At 56.2% G+C, this 18,749-nt stretch overlaps 1 protein-coding gene across 1 annotated transcript; it reads right to left on the bottom strand.

Moving 5' to 3' along the window:
- Nucleotides 1-5,700: 5,700 nt before the first annotated feature.
- HES2 (hes family bHLH transcription factor 2) lies at nucleotides 5,701-7,446 on the bottom strand. Its single transcript, XM_050931947.1, has 4 exons — nucleotides 7,351-7,446; nucleotides 7,098-7,193; nucleotides 6,457-6,550; nucleotides 5,701-5,981 (listed from the first exon to the last, which is right to left on the bottom strand). Exons 1-4 carry the CDS (start codon nucleotides 7,444-7,446, stop codon nucleotides 5,701-5,703), a joined length of 567 nt encoding a protein of 188 aa, XP_050787904.1.
- Between the last annotated feature and the right edge of the window lie 11,303 nt (nucleotides 7,447-18,749).

The following is an 18,749-nucleotide window of genomic DNA, read 5'->3' as shown; positions in this document are numbered from 1 at the left end:
AAAGCCAGATAACATCATCCCACATTAAATGATACTTGGCCAGCCAGGGTCAGTCTGCATGGAGAGTAGCTATTCTAGCCTTCATTATGGTGCTCTGCATTCAAATGGAATAAACACTCTCCTCTCAAAAAGATCAACTCCTCTCTGTGCAGAGCCCAGCCAAATGCAAGAGCCCTCTGACTGGCTTTTATCTGATAGCACTGGCACTGAGCCCAGACCAAATGGGCTCAGCTCGGGGAGATAGTTAGGACTTAATTTTTCAGGAGCCCTGAGCACCTGTACCACCACTTGGAGCCAAAGGGAGCTGCACATGTTCATACCTCAGGAAGGAAAAAACCAGATGCTTGGTACATATTCAGAGACCGTAACTAAACCAAAGCAAGGGGCCATGATGGGGGGGGGGGCCTTTTTCTCCTGGCACCTTCCCTGGGGTGCTACCTTATTCATCCTGCATCTGGCTTTTCTCCCTCCAGCTTGCTGTGTTAGCACCAGGCCTTTCCCACTGAGCCACAACACAGCCAAGTGGGAAGGGCAATGGCAGCAGGAGGCCAGTGCCAGTTCCAGGCAGCTGCAATACACAGCCTTGCCTAGTGTCCTGCGGCCTGCCTGTGACAGGCATTGCCCTGCAGCAAGGCACTCAGCCCAGAGACAGCAGGAGAGTCACCCACAGCTGGTCTGTAGGCTCCAGATTCCTGGAGCTCCTGTCACATCTGGGGCTCACAGGTTTGTTATTTATTCCCATAGCACCTAGAGGTTCCAGGTGAGACCAGGCCCCCACAATGCAGGGTGGGGTACAGCCTTCCCCAGACAGCCTGCACTCAGAATACACCAGCCACACTAAGGGTGGAAGGATCCTTATTGCTGTGTGCAGGTGCCCTGCCTGGTGCTTTCCTGTAGCAAGCCCTGACATCACAGGAGCACCTGCCTCAGTTTCCCCTTGTTTGCCCATTAAAGGCCAGCATCTCAGTGTCTGATAGAGCATCTCATCTCCAGGCACAGTTTATTCACATGCCAGCTCCCCACACCTTTGTAGTAACACCACCCTTGACAAGCCCACACTGAACATACAAGGTATAACAGTTCCTCTATTCACTTTTTCAGGGGCAATACCTCCAGGTCTCCTGTCTAGGAGTTAATAGCAGCACTGTGTTCCCAGCCCCTTCTACCCCTGATCTAGGGCCTCACTCTCCAGGCTGCCTAGAGAGCAACCACTGTCCTGACTCTTACCACAATCCCCAAGTCAGGTCCCCCAAGAGAGGGCCCCCACTCTATTCTACTCCCCAGATCACCTGAGACTCCTACCCCTGCTCAGAGCAAAGCCCTCCAGAGACAGCCTCCTGCTTCTAGGCTCAGCTTCCCCCAGCCTTTTGTCCAGGCCATAGGTTGAACCTTCCACTCATCAGAGGTCCCCAACATCAGGCAGTTCTCACCAGCAGCTCTGTTTCAGCTCCCATCCAAGCTCAGCACCCTCTTCCACATCTCTTGGCTCTTTCCCCCAAGCAATTCTCTCACACTCACACACTGCTTTCTAGCACTCCTGGCTACCAACCCCTCTCATCCTGCTGGACTCCTCACCCTACAGCCCAGATGCCCTCTTTTAAGCATGATTGGAGGGGTCAGCTGACCAGTCACAGATGCACTGGCCTCTTCCCTCTTAAAGGGCCAGTGTCACCCTCTGACATTCCGTTTGACAGGTGAGGAACTGAGTCCCAGGGTGGTGGAGTGATTTGGTGTGATGATCTGGGGAATCTGTCTGTACAACTTAAGATATTGTGCAGTTGTCCTTATGAAAACTAATGTAACATAAAATGCCTCTATGTCTAGATGTATCCACCATTGCTGACAAGCCTGAAAGCATGTTTCTCCCAGACTAGATACAATGGAGAGTAGTTAGACGTAATCAGGGCCAGTGCAACCCATTAGGCGACCTAGGTGGTCGCCTAGGGTGCTAGCATTTACGGGGCAGCATTTCGGGTCCTTCAGCGGCGACCACAGCGGCTGGATCCTTGGCCACCCTGGTCAGCGGTGGCATTTAGGCGGAGGGAGCTGGGGCAGGGGGGCATGGGGAGGGCCGCCTATAGCAAGTAAGGGGGGGGGGCAGCACTCAGGGGAATTCCCCGCTCCAGCTCACCTCTGCTCCGCCTCCTCCCCTGAGCATGCCGCCCCACTCTGCTTCTCTCCCTCCCAGCTGATTGGTGCCACAAGCCTGGGAGGCAGGAGAAGTGGAGCAGCAACAGCGTGCTCTGGGAGGAGGCGGAGCAGAGGTGAGCTGGGGCAAGGAGCTGCTGCACGGCTGCCCAGGCCGGAGCTGCTGCAGGAGGGGGCGTCTCAGGATGGAGGGGGGGAGCTGCTTCAGGGGGGGCACCTTAGGGTGGAGGGCTGCCACGGGGCTCCGGGGTTGCAGAGGGCGCAAGGTGGAAGTTTTGCCTAGGGCGCGAAACATCCTTGCACCCGCCCTGGACGTAATGACTATACTCTGACAGGCCAGTAGGTATGCTCAGGAGGTTGGCTGAAGCTCGGAAAAGTCACTTCCTCCAGCTTATCTGTAGATGGGGTTTGGGGTGGAGGAGAATTAACAGCAGCAGGACAAAGAAACCAGGTGTTGATGGTGGGACAATAAACTCAAGGGACTCACAGACAGATACAGGCTGGTTCTGCAGTTTGGGTGGGAGCATCACAGAGAGGGGAAATGTTTGCATCCTGACATGCAGCTGTTGCACCTCCTGCCCACAAGCTACATGGGCAAGCATTACGTGGAAAGACGGCGGTTGGGTAAAGCAATGTGGGGAGAGCGAATGGCCATTAACCACCCCTAGGATCATGTGGCTCCAGTGCTGCTGCTCGGCACTGATAGAGACACAGCTGCTGCGCCAGCCACCTGCCATTGTGGGCAGAGACTGAAGTGCTGTGTACATGTGAGCAGAGAGGTGCAGGCAGTCGATGTCAGAACTCTGGCCTGCGCATGCAATGTGGGGTGCCCCATCTCAGCTCCACGCTGCCTGGAGGAGAATGTTGGCCCAAGAGTTTTCGGAGTTATTTTCCCTCACGTGGGAGAGGAGGCGGTGATGGGTCTGTAATTAGAAAGAGGAGGAATGACATGGTGGGTTGTGAGGTCTGCAGCTCAGGTCCCTTGCACCATGTGCAGTCCCAGGTGTAAGGACTCTGCTGTGCCTCAGTGTAAAAACCCATAGCATTTCAGATCAGCTCCTCTGCTTTTTAGGTGAGTGCCTGGTTATGGGAAGGACTAAAAACTTCTCAGGCCTGGACAGAATTTGACTCAGTCTCCAGAAACTCAAGGGCTTGGTGTAACTTTCAGATTCCCTCCCCCTCTGCCCTTGGGCCCAGCCTACTAGGGAAGGTTGTTTGTCTGGTTTGTACCAATCTACTTCCTCTCATAAAGAGATCTGCAAGTGTCTGCCGCCTCCAGGCCTGTCTAGCTGGAAGTGCTTGCGCACTGAGTGTCTTGCTCCCCAAAGGAAGGGGTGGTCCATCTCCTCATAGCAAGTATGACAGATTTATGCCACTGACACTTCGCTGCCCTGCCATGGCCATGTATTTGCAAGGGTCCCCCAGGAGGCAAATTCAAGGCCGGAAAAAGGTTCTGGTTTGCCAACCTGCAAGGTTAGGGACAAGACCAGACATGCCCTTAGTAGTTGAACAACAGGGGAGATGTCAGCGCATTGCATCAGGGAGAGGGTTTGTGCTGCAGCATGTTAAAGTAATTAGCGTATTGCCTGGGCTGATGCTGGACTGAGGGGCAGAAGCCACACAGACACTTTCATGCAGGTAGCAGGATGTTGCTGTTGTTCAATGCCTTCTCCTTTCAAGAGCAGGTTGGAAACAGGTTTGCAGGACTGACTTTATAGTAAACGTGTTTCACATCTGTACTAGGATAGGCTAGGAATATTCTTCCAAAGAAAATAATACATTTCTGTGAACACAGCTCCTGGGAATTTTAATCTGATTTAAATTAATTAGCATTTCCAACCCACCCCAAAGCTAAGCAGCCATCTCTGCTACCTTTCTAGGCTCCTGGACTCCAAAAGGGCTGAAACTGCCATTTGTGAACCCAAAAACTACAGAGAACCAAAACTAGCATGGAAACCCGATGAGCAGACAAACTGATCAGGTAGGCAGTGTTCCACCTGAAATTGCCAGGCCAGTTTTTGGTTATAAAAGAGAAAACCTTGGGAATTCTGATTCAGAAAAAAATAATATCTACAAGTAACCTTAGAGCTGAGAAACTGGACTTTAACAGTGTAATAATAATGTGCACTAGGGAGGACAGGGGAAAGAGGCAAGCTTGCATCCAAAGCACTTAAAGGGGAGTAAGTATTATCAGCCACAATTTACAGCTAGGGAAACTGAGTCAGATAATTTTCAAACTTGAGTGCCCCAAGTGACCTAAACAAGAGGCTGATTGTCAGCAGTGGTGGGCCCCCATCCCACTGCTGGAGCCATTCTGCATTTAGGCACTAACAGGTTTCAGTTTCTTGGTATAGTCATGCACTGAGCCAGTGGCAAAGCCAAGCTGAGGTCCCAGGGCACCTGACTTCTAGCCCCAATACAAGCCACTGCACCACAGTTGCCCCATGTCAGGGGTCAGCAGCGAGGCAGAGGGATTCCCAGCAATGCCTACTTCCCTTGTAGCTTCCCTGTTAAGTACTCCCCCTCCTCTGCTCTAATCTGACGGAGAACTTCTAGTGACCAGCGATGGCCCCATTTGCAGAGGAGCAGGAGGACTAGGCCCTGGCCAGCAGATTCAGACTCTGTACCATGCTCTGAAGACGGAAAGTGCTGAGTCTGATTCTAGCTGCCCCCATCCCCAGGTGCCTGTTTTGGTCCCAGGAAGAATATCCGCATGCAACCTCTGCCCCCCCCCATACTCCTCCCAAAACCATCACTAGACCCATCCTCTAGCCAGAGGTCATGTGCATCCACCCCAGACAGGCACTAGGCTCAAACTAGTGTCCTGACCAGGATACGCCGCAGCGATGCCGTGGCATCCAGCTGGATGGCAGAAGTGTCAGTGGAGGAGAGCAGCACTGTCATCCCTTGCTGGTGCCACGGCTCAGTGGTGATATGTGGGGAGACATCCACTTGCCTTACCGAGAACGGGACAGGTGCCCATGCTTCATCCACTTAGCCTAGTGCCAGGAATTGGCCATCCTCACAGCAGGGGATTTGCAGTGCCTGTGCCAGCAGCTACACGCTCCCCATGTCCACTCCAGCCCTGCTTCCCTCCATGCTGAGTGCAGCTGGATGCCAGGAGCCTCCATAGGCACTAAGGGCAACTTAGGATTTGGCCTAGGGCTGTCCCCTGCACGGGGTCCCTCACCCAGCCAGCTCATGCCCATGCACCACACCACCACACACGCCAGGTTGCTTCAGTCAGAGCATTTTATTTGTATGAAAATATAAAGTGTCTTCCGCATATTAAACTCTAGTGACTCCATAGCAAGGGCCAAGCAAGCAGTGTGCAGTTCACAGGCCCAGGAGACAACCCTTTGGGTTTACAAGGTTCCACTTCCGCTGCCTTGTCACCCGCACTGGGACCAAGTGCTGAGCTGTCCCGGCTCAGGCCGGGCTCTGGCAGGGGCTGTATATGGTATTTACACTGGGGAGGAAGAGGGCAATCAATGTACAAATAAATAGCTGGGCTCCCTTATGTACAGGCAGAGGTGTGCAGAGTCTGCCGCTCTACCAGGGCCTCCAGATGCCTGGATTTGCAGCTCGGGGGTGAGGGGGCGAGACCTCCCGCAGCCCCCTGGCCGGGCTGGCTGGCACTGCCCTCCGCCAGGCTGGGCATGAGTCTGTGGGGCTGCTGCAGTCCTGGCAGCTGCTGGGCCCAGTGCTGGTCCTTTGCAGGTGCTCCAGCAGGTGGCTGCATGAGTCTCTACCCAGGAGGTGGGACTTTGCCAGCAGGCTGGTGAGGCGGGACAGGCAGGCTCGGTATCCTTCCCGGTAACTCTCGGCGGGGTCTGGAGGAGAGAGAGACAGCAAGTCAGTGCTCAGCCGTGGAGTAAGGGCTGCCTTTGGAGAGGGATTTGGCCAGCCCCTGGCAGGGAGAGGTGCAGACTGCACCCTGGGCCCAGTCCCAGCTAGGGTGACCTGATATCCTGATTTTATGGGGACAGTCCTGCCTTTGGGGTCTTTTTCTTATATCGGCTCCTATTACCCCCCACCCCCATCCTGATTTTTCACATTTGCTGTCTGGTCACCCTAGTCCTAGCAGCTGCAAGGGGAGCATGCCCTGGCATGGAGAGTGGCCAGGGGCTGCAGCTGCAGGTCAATAGAGTCAGATAGTTGGCAATGGATAAAGGAAGGGGGAGCAGGAGGAACACGTGGTCTAGCTGGGGGGTTCCCCAGGCTGAGCGATTTGAGGAGGATCTGGCCCTGTCAACAGCCTGGGACTGGCTGCGCGCAGGTGTCTGGCCTGGGAGGAGACAGACTCACCTGGGGCGGGGGGGCAGGGGGCGGGGATCTCCCTGAGGAACTGCACGGTCATCTCCAGAATATCCGCCTTCTCTAGCTTGGAATAGCGCGAGCTCTGCGCGAGGAAGCGACAGGACAGGTTAGGCGGCTCCTGGCCCGGGGAGCACAGAGCGCAGCGCCGTGCGGCGCCGAAGAGCGCAGGACGTAGAGCGCAGGGCGCAGCGCGGTGCCGGCCCGGGGAGGCGCAGGACGTAGAGCGCAGGGCGCAGCGCGGTGCTGGCCTGAGGGGGGGGCGCAGGACGTAGAGTGGTGCTGGCCCGGGGAGCACAGAGCGGAGCGCAGCGCCGTGCGGGCCCGGAGAGCGCAGGACTTAGAGAGCAGGGCGCAGCGCGGTGCCGGCCCGGGGAGGCGCAGGACGTAGAGCGCAGGGCGCAGCGCGGTGCCGGCCCGGGGAGGGGGGGGGCGCAGGACGTAGAGCGGTGCTGGCCCGGGGAGCACGGAGCGGAGCGCAGCGCCGTGCGGGCCCGGAGAGCGCAGGACTTAGAGAGCAGGGCGCAGCGCGGTGCCGGCCCGGGGAGGCGCAGGACGTAGAGCGCAGGGCGCAGCGCGGTGCCGGCCCGGGGAGGCTCAGACGCAGCGCGGTGCCGGCTGCTGGTACTCACGTCTTTGCCGATGAGCGGCAGGATGAGGGTTTTCAGCTGGTTCAGGCTCTCGTTGATGCGGGCTCGTCTGCGCTTCTCCATCAGGGGCTTGAGGGTCTGCGGACACACAAGGGCACGGGTCAGTTCCGGTGCAGCGGGGGCACAAGGTGGGTGGGCGGGTCAGGCCCAGGGGCTGAGAGGGTTACATGGGAGGCCGAGAAATGTGGGGGCGAATCCGAGGGGACCCCGGTGCTAGAGCGCGACCCTCGCTCACCTTGCGCAGCTCAGCGGCCTCCCCGGTTTTCCTGTGCGCCCCCAGCCTGGAGCTGTAGCTCTGCGCCGCTTGGGGCGCTGCGCTGCGCGGGGTCATGGGTCCAGGGGCAGGATCGCGGGGAGCTCGCTGGGCAGAGCTGTTGGGGGCGGAATCGTGCTCCCAGCCTGGGCTGGGGCTTTTTATGGAGCCGCCTCTGATGGGCCCCGCCTCCCGCCTTTGTTACAGGGCTGGGGAGGGACGCCCGGGGCCGGGCTGGATACTCAAGGAGGCCACGTTAATTAACAGCCGCCCCATCTGCTGGGCTCCGGGCTCAGGGCATTGAGATTTGGGCACTGGCTGCAGCCAAGCGCGCAGCCCGGCCAGTCCCCTGCCCGCTCTGGTCTGGGCTCCTAGCGGGGTGCCAGGGAAACCCGCAGCCCCAGCACTGCACCGAATCCCGCAGCCCGCGCTAGCTTTCGGAGGACTCCAGCGCATTGCCACCGCCTGGGAAAGCGCTCGGGATCCATGCGCCCCCCCCCCACACACACCCCTCCCTCGCTGGACCGATGCTGGCAGCGGAGCTGTGCACGTAGCTGCGTCCTTGCAGGCACCGGCGCGTATATTCAGGGCTCTCTCCTGCCGCGTGCTACGCGCATGACTCCGTGTGCGCGTCTCTGCCGCTTAAGACGCGGCGGGTGACCCCAGCGCTGACACAAAGCTCTTCTGGGGGGGCCACCTGCCTCCCTCAGCTCCCAGCCCCGCCGCTGGGACCGCCCGACACGCGGGGCCCCTGGCTGGGGGCAGGTTTGCACAGCACGTTGCCAGTCCGAAGGCGACACGCGCTGTGGCAAGCTTTGCTGCGCGGCCAGTGTTATCCGCGCAGTGACCCGCGGGACCAGTGGGCCGCTCCCTGGGGGGGGATCGCGGCGCGGGCGGGACGCGGGGGGGGGGGCACAGAGACGGCTGGATCGCCCCGGGGCAGCCCCCGGGCCCGGCTCCCTCCCGCCCGAGCTGCTGTCCAGGGTGCTGAGCGCAGGGCCCCGCACGAACCTCCGGGAGGGGCCGCTTCAGGGACCTCTCCCGCCGCCCTGGGGGGCAGCCTGCGGCTGAGGCTGGGTGGGTCCGTCCCTGCCTAGCTGGGAGCCGGGCTCTGGCCGACCCACCCCCGCCCATTAGCCGCAGGGAGTCCCCTCCAGCCCCCTCTGCCTGGGGAGCGGGGTTCTGACCCCACCGGGCAGGGGCAGCAAAGGGCCTTGGTGTGGCACCGCCGAGCCGCTGTCCTCCCGGGGGATGACCTCGGGCGGGCGGGGGGCTCAGCCGCTTCCCAAGCAGCCGTTCGGCGGAGCTTCAAACACAACCAGCTGCTGCCCCGCGAGGGAGAGCCCGCCCCCGTCCCCAGAGCCGAGGGGGCTGTATCGCCAAGGGGGTGGGCAGCTCCCGCAAGGACCGTCAGCGGGTGCAAAGCCCCTTATTTAACTGCTACCACTCGCCCTCTGACGGAAACGGGCCCCGCACCTGCAGCCACGCAGCCAGGTGCACGTGTCCCGTAACCCCTTCCCGCCAGGGACTGATCTGTACAGGGGACGCCCCTTGTCTGCCAGTCTCTTATGGTACCAAAGTGCATTAACCGTCCTTCTGGGGGAACAAAGGCTCCGAGCTGCTGCTGCCGTTTGGCAGCCTAGCCCCTTTCTTTTAAAGACACAACAAGGCTCAGTCACCGGCAGAGGGAGAAGAGAATAGTAAAGATAGGAAAAGCAGCATCTGTCTTTAGGGCTTTGGAGGCCCAGCTGCTGGAAAATCATAGGCCCAACCCAGCACAAGGTCCTATCAGCCGCTGGCAAACTTTCACCGATTTCTACATTTTAAGGCCAGAAGAGAGCATTGTGATCATCTAGTCTGAGCGCCTGTCTAATACAGGCCAGAGAACTGTCCCAAAGAAGTGCTAGAGCAGATTTTTCAGAAAAACAGCCAACCTTGATTTAAAACTAGTCAGTGGTGGAGAATGCAGCAGGACCCTTGGTCAATTGTTCCAGTGGTTAATTACCTTCACTGTTAAAAATGTACAGCTTATTTCCAGTCTGAATTTGTCTCGCTCCAACTTTCAGCCATTGGATCAGGTTCTGCCTTTCTCTGCTAGACTGAAGAGCCCATTGTTAAATATTTGTTCCCCGTGTAGGTACTTGCATATAATAAACAAATCACCCCTTAACTTTCTCTTTGTTAAGCTACATAGATGGAGCTTCTTGAGTCCATTACTGCAAGGCAGGTTTTCTAATCCTTTAATCATTCTCATGGCTCTTCTCTGAACCTTCTCAAATTCATCATCCTTCTTGAATTGTGGACACCAGACCAGGACGCAGTATTCCAGCAGTAGTCCCAGGTCTCTCCTCCAAGTGGAGATTCCAGGATCACATTCACTTTTTTGGTCAAAGCATCACAGTGTCATGTTCAGGTCTTATCCACTATGGCCACCAAATCTTGTCCAGAGTCCCCACTTCCTAGGACAGAGTCCCCCATGCTGTAACTATGGCGTACATTCTTTATTCTAGATGTATACATTGACATTTAGCCATATTAAGTTGCATATTGTTTGCTCAGTTTACCAAGTGATCCAGATGGCTCTGAATCAGTGACCTGTCCTCTTTGTTATTTGCCACACCTCCAATTTTTGTGTCATCTGCAAACCAATTCCTATGGGACTGTACTGGAAACAGACCCACTGGATGATGATTCTCCATTTACAGTTATATTTTGAAACCTATCAGTGCATTAGAGTTTAATTCATTTAATGTGTGCCATGTTAATTGTTCTAATTTTCTAATCATAATGTCATGTGATACCAATTCAAATGCCTTCGATGTCTAGAATATCAGAATTGGAAGGGACCCTCAGGAGGTCATTTAATCCAACCCCCCTGCTCAAAGCAAGAACAATCCCCAGACAGATTTTTATCCCAGATTCCTAAATGGCTCTCTCAAGGACTGAACTGACAAACCCTGGGTTTAGCAGGCTAATGCTCAGACCACTGAGCTATCCCTCCCTCATTATAGAAGGCTAAGGATATTATATCAACACTATTACCTTTCTTAACCAAACGTGATCTCATTTAAAAAGAAGATATCAAGCTAAATAGGATCCATTTTCTATAAAACCATGTTGATTTGCATTAATTATATTACCCTGCTTTAGTTCATTAGTAATCAAGTCCTGTACCAGCCACTCCATTATTTTGGCTGGGACTATTATCAGGTTGACAAGCCTTTAATTACCCAGGTTTACCCTTTTAAAAAATTGGCATTACATTAGTTTTCTTCCAGGCAGCTGGAAGTTCCACAATGCTCCAAGATTTATTGAAAAATCAACATTAATGGTCCAGTGAAGCCCTCTGCCAGATCTTTTAAAACTCTTGGTTACAAGTTATCTGGACCTGTTGATTTTTAAATGTCTGCCCTTAGTAGTTAACATCCTTCAGTGGTACTAGGGGAATGGGCAGAGTGTTATCATTCCCCCTATGATGAGACTATATCAGCGGTTTCCCCCCAAGAACAGAGCAGAAATATTTATTAAACAACTCTGGCTTTTCTGCATTGTTATTGATAATTCTACCACTTCCCTCTAGTAATGGACCAATGCCATTCTCAGGATTGCTTGTGTTCCTAATAGCTTTTAAAAACTCCTTATTGTCCTTAACTCTGCTGGCCATAGATTTCTCCTTGTGTCCCTTGGCTTCCTTTATTTTCTACATTTCCTTACTTGTGATTTATGCTCATTACTATCCACTTCCCCTTTTCTTCTAGCTGTTCTATGTTATTTTTCACCCCAGTGTTGCTGTTTAAGGCATTACATTGAACCTGCCTTTCCATTCATGGGATCACATCAGTGTTGCAGTCGGTGGCCTTGTCTTGACTGGCTAAGCCAGACTCTTATTCACCCAGGAAAGCTCTTGCTCCAATAGTCTGTTAGTCTATAAGGTGCCGCTCTCCTGAGACAGGAGACTGAACGTGGAAGATAGGGGAGCGCAGAAGATGTTGGGGAAGGGGAAAGGACGCACCAAAGGAGCTCACATCCCAGTGCTGTCAGGATTTTAATCAGGCCAGTGGAAGGGTGAAGTCATCTGGGTTCCTCTCTCTGGGCAGGACTCTTCTGGATTTGGGGCGAGGGCAGGTCCCAGGGCCAGAGAGCAGCGGCGCCTGGTCCCCGGGCTGGGGGTGCCCGGCCTCTCGGTTCCCCAGGCGCGGGGGGGGGGGCGCATGGAGACGGCTGGTTGCCCCTCGGGGGCAGAGGTTGCCCAGGCTCCCCCGGCGCAGCGTCTCCCGTCAGCACCAGCCCCCGGCCCCGGCCGCCGCCCGCCCGAGCTGCTGTCCAGGGTGCTGAGCGCAGGGCCCCGTATGAGCCTCCGGGTGCGGCCGCCCTCCCCGGGTCGCTGGGCCGCAGGATGTGACAGCGGGGTCGGGCCGGGAACCACTCGGGTCTCACGTGGCTGCCAGCGGGAGCCGAGGTGCGACCCACCGGAGCCCCGCGCCGGGGAAGAAGAGGACGAGCCTGCGAGGGCAGCGCCCAGATGGGACTGTGCCAGGGAGGGGTGGGCAGGGCCGGGCGGGTACCGGGTGGTCTGCGCCGGGCGGGTACTGGGTGTGAGCCGGGCCGGTACCGGGTGTGCGCCTCCTTCCCCTGGCCAGGCCGCTGCTCCGGGCCCTTGCGGGTGGGAGCGGGCCATGGCCGCAGTGGGTCTCCGCTCCTTTCCCCGCATCCTCAGTGTCCCGGCCTCGCTAAGGCTCCAGTGCCCCCCCCCCCCAGGGCCGGGCTCTGGCCCTGCGCCCACTTACAGCCCCGGCAACCAGCCCCCGCGTCTCCTCCGCCCGCTCCCAGCGCCTCCTGCCACCGCCCCCGGCTCAGCGGGCGCCCCCGCTGCCTCTGCCCGCTCCGGACTGGCACGGGGGCAAGTTCGTCCCAGCCGGCCTGTCTCCTTCGCCTGGATCGTGGCAGACACAGTCAGGCGCTGCCGGCCTGCGGGGGGGCAGGTCCCGGGGTCGCTGGGTTTCATGTCTAGGCCGCCTGCTCTGAACAGGCTCTTGGGACCTGAGGCCGGTACGAACCACGCCGCCATCTGCCCGAGGCAGCGGGGAGCCCGAGACAATAGCGCCGGGAGGAGACGCTTCCCGAGTAACTGACAAAATAGCTCCAACTCCTGGGGGGAGCGGCCCCAAGTGCCACTGGTGCAGCAGGGCCCGCCTGGGTCTGCTGAGCGCCTGGGCCGATTGCCCCGGCTCGTGCAGCCCCATTGCTGGGGGCAGGGGTTGCGAAGCCCACCCGCGCCGAGGGCTCTGCGTGGGGCAGGAGGGGAGGAGCGCAGTGGGTCTCTCCCCCAGCAGACACCCCCGCAGTAGAGTAAGTCGCGTACTGGGCACCCAGTGCCGCCGCCTCTCCTCTCCAGCGGAGGGGGCCTTGAGGCTGCTCTGGGGGGCGATGGGCGCTCCCTGGGGCTGCCCGTCCCGGCTGGGAAGAAGGCAGGGGGTGCCTGGGAGGGAAGGGGGCTGCCCCGGTGTGCCCAGGACTGCGGGTTGCCTGTTCCGGCCCTGGACCCGACCCAGTGGGGTTGGGCGGGATGCAAGCGCTGGCGGCTGCCTGGGGGACTTGTCATTCCGCAGGTTCTCCTGGATTGTTTGTCCTTCGGGAGCAACCCCGAAGAGCTGCCCGGGCCCGGCCCGCTCCCACCTCGGTGCAGCGCCGAGCACTCCAGGCAGGGCAGGGGCAGGGACAGGCAGAGGCTGCTGAGCTGTCAAGAGCCCCCGGCGGGGGCTGCTGGGGACCCGCTTCTGTCCGGGGTTCGCGGCTCGCCAAGCCTGTGCAATGCCAGGAGCTCTCCTGCGCCCCCCCCCCGCAAGTTTCATTCCTTTCGCCCTTCAGCCAAGCCCCGGCCGAGACAGACCCAGCCCGTGCGAGGGCGCGCCCGGGGCTGAGACCCGCGCTCAGCCCTTCTCTGCAAAGCCAAACGTTAGAGAAGCCCCGGGGGCCGCCATTAGCTTCATCTGTGTGTCCCTATCATCGGCCTCGGGGCGACCCCCGCCCCCGAGAGCCGCCGGAGGAGCCGCAGGATCGGAAGTTGCGAGATAACCCCAGAGGCAGGTGCCAGTGAGCGACCTGTCTGCTGCCCTAACTGCCATGAGATAGCTAGCTAGCTAGATGGGTGTGTGGGGATGGACAGACAGACTGAAGCAGAATCTATCCATCCCCACACACCCCCATCTTTCGGGATTAAGTGTAAAGCCCCCTACTTCCCCATCTCTCTTCTAACTGCTTGGGAAAGGCCTGGGTGGGAACCCCGGGCCACAGAGAGCCCCCGGCTCGCTGCCTGCTGTCAGTGCCACATTTGAACCTGCCCTGGAGGGTTAGGAGGGCAGCACTGTAGTGGGTGCCGCAGGCCTTGGCAGCTGGGAGTGCTGAGCTGAAGCCCCAGTTCTGGCCTTGACTTTGTGGCCTCCCCACCCCTGACGTGGAGATAGAGTCTCTCTCCGCCTAGGAATTTGTAACATGTTCATCCCTGTTGTATGGAGAGATTCCTGCAAACCTACCCCAGGGACCTCTGGCAACATCTGCAATGTCAAGTAAGTTCCATCTACTGTAAGTGCGAGGGTCTATGCATTTCCAAGGGTCCCCTCCTGGCAGCTTGGGCAGACTTTGGCTCGGTACCCAGCATGTCCCAGCAGTGGTAGAGTTCTCCACTCTTTTCTCTTCTGCTGCTTTTTATCAGAGGGGTCAGACCCTCTGTGGAGCCAGGAGACTCTGCCCATCCCTTAGGCTAGTTTTGCTGCTGGATGCAGAGAAATGTCACTCCTGCCGGAAAAGGGAAAACATGAAATGACACAATCCTTCCTACACCTTTGTAGTTAAACTCTCTGCTGCGGGGCTTGCCTCTGAGATATTTTCCACTCACCTTATCCTGAACACCCCCATCCAGTTCTGGGAGGACACTTCATCCACTTCTCGGCGTCCATCAGCTCAACTCTGGGCTCCTCACTGAGGTGTCCTTATTGGCATTCAAGCAAACTTCACCTGCGTTGTTCAGGCTGACGCTTGGGGGATGGGTACAGGATACACCACACATCCAATGTACATAAGCTTATCTATACACTTGCATTTAATACTGTTGGTTAACACATCGTATCATACACTTTATGATTGGTCTACCAGGGTTTGTAACCAACTTCTGTACAGATCACCAACTTGTCCACTAGCCGCAAAGCAAAGCAGAGCTGTCAGCTCATCATACATTACCCTTCTTACTAGTTGTTTATCTACTAACTATGTTATTTACAAGGCCATTTGGGAGTTTAGGCATTGTCCATTGCTAACCCCTGTGTCCTCACATCTGTTTTCCTTCATTATTCATGCAAGGCCTGCACCTGTTGGAAAGGCTGAGGTCCTTCCTGGAGGCACAGACCTTGCACTGACCTTGGCTGCGGGGAGGCTGGGAGCTCACCTGAAGGTAAAGGTGATGCTTCAGTCACCCTCGCGTTGCATGCCACTAATGAGGTAAATATGTTCTCTGTTTGTTCAGCTTCCCTTATCTGTGGGCTGAGCGAGACAAGACAATGCCATCACTCCCAGGCCCATGGGGGCTGAGCACAAAGGGAGGCCAGGTCCCCTGACAATAGTCCTTGGCCATCTTGGGCCAGCTACTTACTTACACATCCAGGCTTTCGTTCAGAGCAGTTGCTTAGAAGATCAGACCAGATGTGTCTGTCCTGAGAGAGGCCTTGGTGGCTCTTGGCAGGAAGGAAAAAGCTAGCTGGAGATTGCTCTCCTCCCGTCTTTGGAGGACCAAAGATTAAATGCTGCAGCCTGGCTTGTGCACTGGTGTGTAGGTGGAGGGGGAGCACATGTCTGGCCTTTGCAATCTCCACTTCCACTGGCAAACATGCACCTTAGAGCCCCACCCGGTGAGTTACAGCTTGCCCTAAAGAAGAGAATTCCTTCCTGGATGCTGAATGTGCGGCAATAGTCAGAAAACCAAGTGACACCAGTAGAAATCAGTGACATTGTCCAATGTGCTGACCTATACTTTGGGTAGGAAAATAATCTCATTAACACCTTTCTGTGACCTGGCGCTGGGGAGTTCACTCTGGGTGCGTTTATGCCTGAGGTTTACTCCTTTGCTTTTGCCTCTGTATAGATTTCAAGAGAGTTTTATTGCATGTTTAGAGGGAGAACAGATGAGCTTTAGAGGAAAGGGCCTTTCCACCATGAGAATGGCACCCACAACACTCAGTATCAGAGCTTGAGAGGCTGCGGATTTACACAGAAAGGTCAGGTTTCAGAGTAGCAGCCATGTTAGTCTGCATCCACAAAAAGAACAGGAGTCCTTGTGGCACCTTAGAGACTAACGTTTCATGTTCTCTCTGTGTATATATATATATATATATATATATATATATATATATATATAATCTTCCTACTGTATTTTCCACTGCATGCATCCGATGAAGTGGGCTGTAGCCCACGAAAGCTTATGCTCTAATAAATGTGTTAGTCTCTAAGGTGCCACAAGTACTCCCGTTCTTTTTACAAAAAGGTCAGTGATGCTTGTGGATGGAGAAAATGGAGCTTTGATTTCTACCAGAATTATACAATGGTCACCAGGTTTAGCGCAGAGATGGGCAGCCAGAAGGAAAAGCCCTGAGCACCTGTCACATCCCCTGGCACCCTGGGACACCCTCACTTCTCTCCTCTGTGGCGTGGCCTTGGTGGGGTTATTCTGAGTTTTCAGTTGTTTAGTGGCTAGCACCATCTTGTGGTAGAAGCATTTAATGGCTCCATCTGGGATTCACCATGATGGGATTCAGGGGACTGTTCTGATCTGCCATATCATACACATGTTCTGAGCAGACCATGTAAGTGCTGTTGGCATAACGGTGAGTGTGGTCACATATGTCCCTCTAAAACATACAAGCAAAGGTTTATTCGAGGCATGATGGAGGCAAGACCCAGGAGTGTCAGCATGGGGAAAGTCTCCATTTCCCTGTCCCCAGCTGGAAAGGGCAGGCCAGCTTGGCAATGAAAGGGTCCGGGTCCGAGGTTTAGAAGGAAGCGGAGTGACGTAATAATGATCATCTGATGCTCTTCAGCCTCGAGATTTAATGTCAGGGGCTCCTGGAGTGAGATTTAACCAGCAGGGCCCCACGCTCTGGCCTGCCTCATTTGTTCCACATGACATTTCTGCAGGGCAAGGGCTGCTCCAGAGTTAGCTCCTCTGCAGCTCACGGCTGCCTTGGATCTGGCTTGTGCCTGCGAGGGAGAACATCCTGCTCCCGAGCGAATGACAAAGGGCTTTCCCAGGCCAGCTCAGAACTGAGAGATACTCAGCAAAGGCCTGCAGGCTTCCATGGAGGGACTCAGAGGTCACACCTAGCCGCTGGGCCCTGCTCTCTTCAAAGCCAAGCCAGGCCTGGACAGGATCAGAATCACCTTCAGCAGCTCCACAACCAGGCTCTGCAGCTCTCCGTCCCTCTCTCATATCCCATGGGCAGTGCAGTGACCATCTTCTCCATCCTTTGTGGAGCCTTTGCCATGGCCTGCACCATCACCTCTCTCTGCACAGACTGTTGGCAGGTAATAGACACTTTGGTGTCCTTTCTGTCCCATTTGGTAACTGAGCTATGGAGACCTCCATGCTGAGGTGGGCTCCCTGGCTGTGAGTGCCCACACACGGGGCAATGCAGCATCAAACTCTCCTATCTTCCCTGGGTTGTCATGTCTAGGAAACACCCAGAGCAGCACGAAACCCCCCAGCATCTGCTCTGAAAAACATGCCACATACATCAAAGAAGAGCCGTAAATTATAGTCTAGCCAGGTTCTTATGCAGGGCCCATTACCGTGGCCTCTGAGCACTTCCCTTGCTCTCCTGAAGAGTGGGGCTTGTTGGGATCTACGCAGATGCTGGTTTGGTGTAATTCACTGGCGCGCCCCAGACAGTGCATTCAGAGCAGAACGAGGGTGGTGAAGCCGGAGCAGTGAGGCTCTGCTGCCCTGAAATCGCTCCAGCCCGAGGCCTTGAACGAGCACTGCACACTGAGGACTGAGATCTGCGGAATATCCGGCCCCACGTGGTGGTGCTGAGCATCGAACTCTGGGCCCCAAGGGAGCAAATTATAATGACCAATCAAACACGGCTACTGACCAGAGCTGAAGAGTTTTGTTGGCAAACAGGGCCTGGTAATTTCCAGAGAACATGGCATCTAATGCCCATACAGGAGCGAAAGCAGGCCCTGGGGGAGGCCAGGGTCTGAGGGTAGTAGAGGAGAGGGTTAGGTTAAAAGCAGGGTGTCTCGTATAACGGGACGGAATAGTCAAGGGGATGGAAGAAATGGGGTTACACTCTTTCTCTCTCCTGGTTAGAGCAAACCCTGATGCTGAGCCATACCCTAGGGGGCTGTACTGTACGGCAGGATACAACGCTCCATGACTTGCATCTTCTCCCCTCTCAGATTAACAGCAAAGGCTCCATCGTTCTGAGCACCCGGTGTCGTGGCCTGTGGAGGGAATGTGTCTGGGACAAGTTTGTGAAGATCTGGACCTGTGATGTTTTCAGCTCCTACCTGAATCCACATCCAGGTAACAAAGAGCAAGGCACAGTGGGGGAGCTGCAGTTTTCCCCTGAGGCTGATGTATCAGAACACCACAAATGGTGTTTGAAAGGGAGATCAACCCCCCTGCCCAAGGACTTAGACCACTTCCTTACTAACAGGGGTAGGATAAGTCCTTCCCGTGGGACAGATTATCTCACACCCACTCCTGCATGGTTCTGGCACCTGGCACCAGATACTGGGCTAGAGCGGCCTTGGGGCTGACCCAGCCTGCTGTTCTTGTGTTCCTACCAATAGTACCAACCCTCTGCGCTTCGGGGCTGACTTTCAATCAGAGCAGAGTGCTGCAGGAGATGAAGTTCTACAAATGAAACTTCATTCTAGAGCCAGGGAAACTCCCTGCAAAATGAGGCTTTCCAGGGTCTCTTGACATGGGGCCCCTCCCTTCAGCCAGCCCACTGTCCCACTCCTGAAAGCTCCTGGTCAGTTTCCATTGGAGGGGCAGGTTCTTCCCCGGGACACAGGGCTTGGGAGAGAGGCAGGAGGGCGCAGCATCCAGCTGACTGTTCAGAGCAGGCGAATCACTCTGTCTAGGGCTAGGTGGCACTGCGAGATAGACGCAAAGCCCTGAACCAGGAGGGCAGGGAGCATACCCGGAGAATGACGTGGACTTTGGACTCAGAAGGCAGGAAGCAGGAGGCCGCTGATGAGGCTGCCAGCCTAGCAGCGTCTCTTTAATGGTTACACCTGAGCCATGGCAGCTCCCAGTGGCTCCAGCAGGAGATGTGCAAGTGCGAAGGCAGAGCGAGGCCTTGACTACCTCTCTGTGTTCCTGG

This window comes from Gopherus flavomarginatus, chromosome 21, assembly GCF_025201925.1.
Source record: "Gopherus flavomarginatus isolate rGopFla2 chromosome 21, rGopFla2.mat.asm, whole genome shotgun sequence".
NCBI classification, from domain to species: Eukaryota; Metazoa; Chordata; order Testudines; family Testudinidae; genus Gopherus; species Gopherus flavomarginatus.
Note: the sequence above shows the minus strand (reverse complement) of the source record. Positions and strands in the feature narration are given on the sequence as shown.